The sequence below is a fragment of the Austrofundulus limnaeus genome, unplaced genomic scaffold (genome assembly GCF_001266775.1).
Source record: "Austrofundulus limnaeus strain Quisiro unplaced genomic scaffold, Austrofundulus_limnaeus-1.0 Scaffold1445, whole genome shotgun sequence".
Taxonomy (NCBI): Eukaryota; Metazoa; Chordata; class Actinopteri; order Cyprinodontiformes; family Rivulidae; genus Austrofundulus; species Austrofundulus limnaeus.
Window position 1 is genome coordinate 1 of NW_013953847.1, and position 1,760 is coordinate 1,760.

Sequence of the window (1,760 nt, forward strand, 5' to 3'; positions counted from 1 at the left end):
GTATAAACTCAGTGTATTATCATCCGGCAGCGTCACTTCCGGTATTTTCTGTAGTTCCCCTCCAGCCCGGCAGGGGGCGCACCGAACCGAGGCGCTGTTTCAACCAGAGGAAGCAGAAAGTTTAAAGTCCAGAGCTGCAGATAGACTTCAGGTTCGGCTGTGAGTGTGGTTCTGACAGGTTCGGCTGTGTCTCCTCCAACATGAACAGGCTGAAGGTTATTTCTGGACACCTGTCTCCCGGAGGCTCATCCTCGGAGCTCCGGCCGGCGCTGCGGAGCTCAGAGACCGGCTCCGGGGATGAGGTGGTGGTGGTCCACGGGCGGAGGACGGCCATCGGGAAAGCCAAGAGAGGCGGTTTTAAGGTAAGAAAACAGACTCCCCACGAACTGAACCGAAACAAACCGAAGCTGTGGTTAACCTAACTGCAGGAGCACCCAGCCACATGAAAACATTTGAAATGATAAAAACATACGGAAAGCAGGAAGGGTCAAACTTCTTTACTGCGGACATTTTAGTCTGTAAAAAATAAATAATATCTTACCTGTAGCAGATAACTGTGTGAACAACCTCAGTTTGTAAAAACAGTTTATTTCTGAGACAAACAGTCCAGTTCTCTTCCTGACCTGATCTTACATTTAATTTATTGTTTSACATGTTGTTCCTTCAGCTGTTTACAGTTATCTTTCATCTCTTTAGCTGATGTTCTAAAGATGATTAAAGCCTACAGTTGTGGACCCACAGGGACTGTGAGGTTCTGTTTCTCTGTAAAGTGTGTTGTGATTGGCTGAAGGCTCTGTACCTGCAGGACACCACACCTGACGAGCTGCTGAGCGCCGTGATGACAGCTGTCCTCACAGACGTGGGACTGAAGCCRGACCAGCTGGGGGACATCTGTGTGGGTGAGACGAGACCTTTGTCCTCAGTAAGACCTCTGGAGTCCTGCAGGGTCTGACCTGAGGGGGGCGCTGTGAAACACTCACTGTTCAGGATGATGTAATGTCTGAATCTAAACAAACAAACAGACTCTGGTCTTTTTATCTGTTGTTGACAGGAAACGTCCTGCAGCCTGGAGCGGGGGCTCTGATGGCTCGAGTGGCTCACTTCCTCAGGTCAGAACAAGTCTTATCAGCTGAAGAGGTTTAGGACCTGGTCTCTGTGGACAGGAAGTCCTCATCAGTGTCTCTCTGTCCTCTCCTGGTCTCAGTGGGTTCCCGGAGACGGTTCCGGTGTACACGGTGAACCGACAGTGTTCCTCTGGACTGCAGGCGCTTCTCAACATCGCAGGTGAGTCCTGACCCGGTCCTGGTCCTGGTCCTGTGGTTGGTCCTCAGAGACCTCAGACTAAAGTGATTTGGTTCTACCTGCATACAGGAAGCATCCGGAGCGGGACCATGGACCTGGGCCTGGCCTGTGGGTGAGGAAGAACGAGCTCTGGTTTTATATCAGGACCAGTTTCAGCTGATACTGGACCTCTGGATGGTGTTGGTCCATTCCGATATTACAGCTCAGGGGGACCTGTCTTTGGACCTGGACCTGGTCTCCTGGACAAAACAAAGTCCAGGGCTCAGATTTATAAAACTTGTGTACGTCACTTTTCACCCAAAGGTTGTGGTTTATAAAATCCAAACTTGAGGTGAAAATGTGCGGACCCTCACAGATCTGACCCTCACAGATCTGACCCTCAGAGATCTGACCCTCAGAGATCTGACCCTCAGAGATCTGACCCTCAGAGATCTGACCCTCAGAGATCTGACCCTCAG

General features: G+C 50.7%; 1 protein-coding gene across 1 annotated transcript in view; it reads left to right on the forward strand.

The window, feature by feature from the left end:
* Positions 1 to 64: 64 nt before the first annotated feature.
* The window catches only part of acaa1 (acetyl-CoA acyltransferase 1), an 11,206-nt gene continuing 9,510 nt past the window's right edge, over positions 65 to 1,760 (forward strand). The window contains exons 1-5 of the mRNA XM_014032422.1: positions 65 to 362; positions 806 to 899; positions 1,052 to 1,109; positions 1,205 to 1,284; positions 1,372 to 1,414. Coding sequence (XP_013887876.1) covers positions 201 to 362; positions 806 to 899; positions 1,052 to 1,109; positions 1,205 to 1,284; positions 1,372 to 1,414 — 437 coding nt within the window. The 5' untranslated portion in view covers positions 65 to 200. The remainder of the gene's footprint in view (positions 363 to 805; positions 900 to 1,051; positions 1,110 to 1,204; positions 1,285 to 1,371; positions 1,415 to 1,760) is intronic.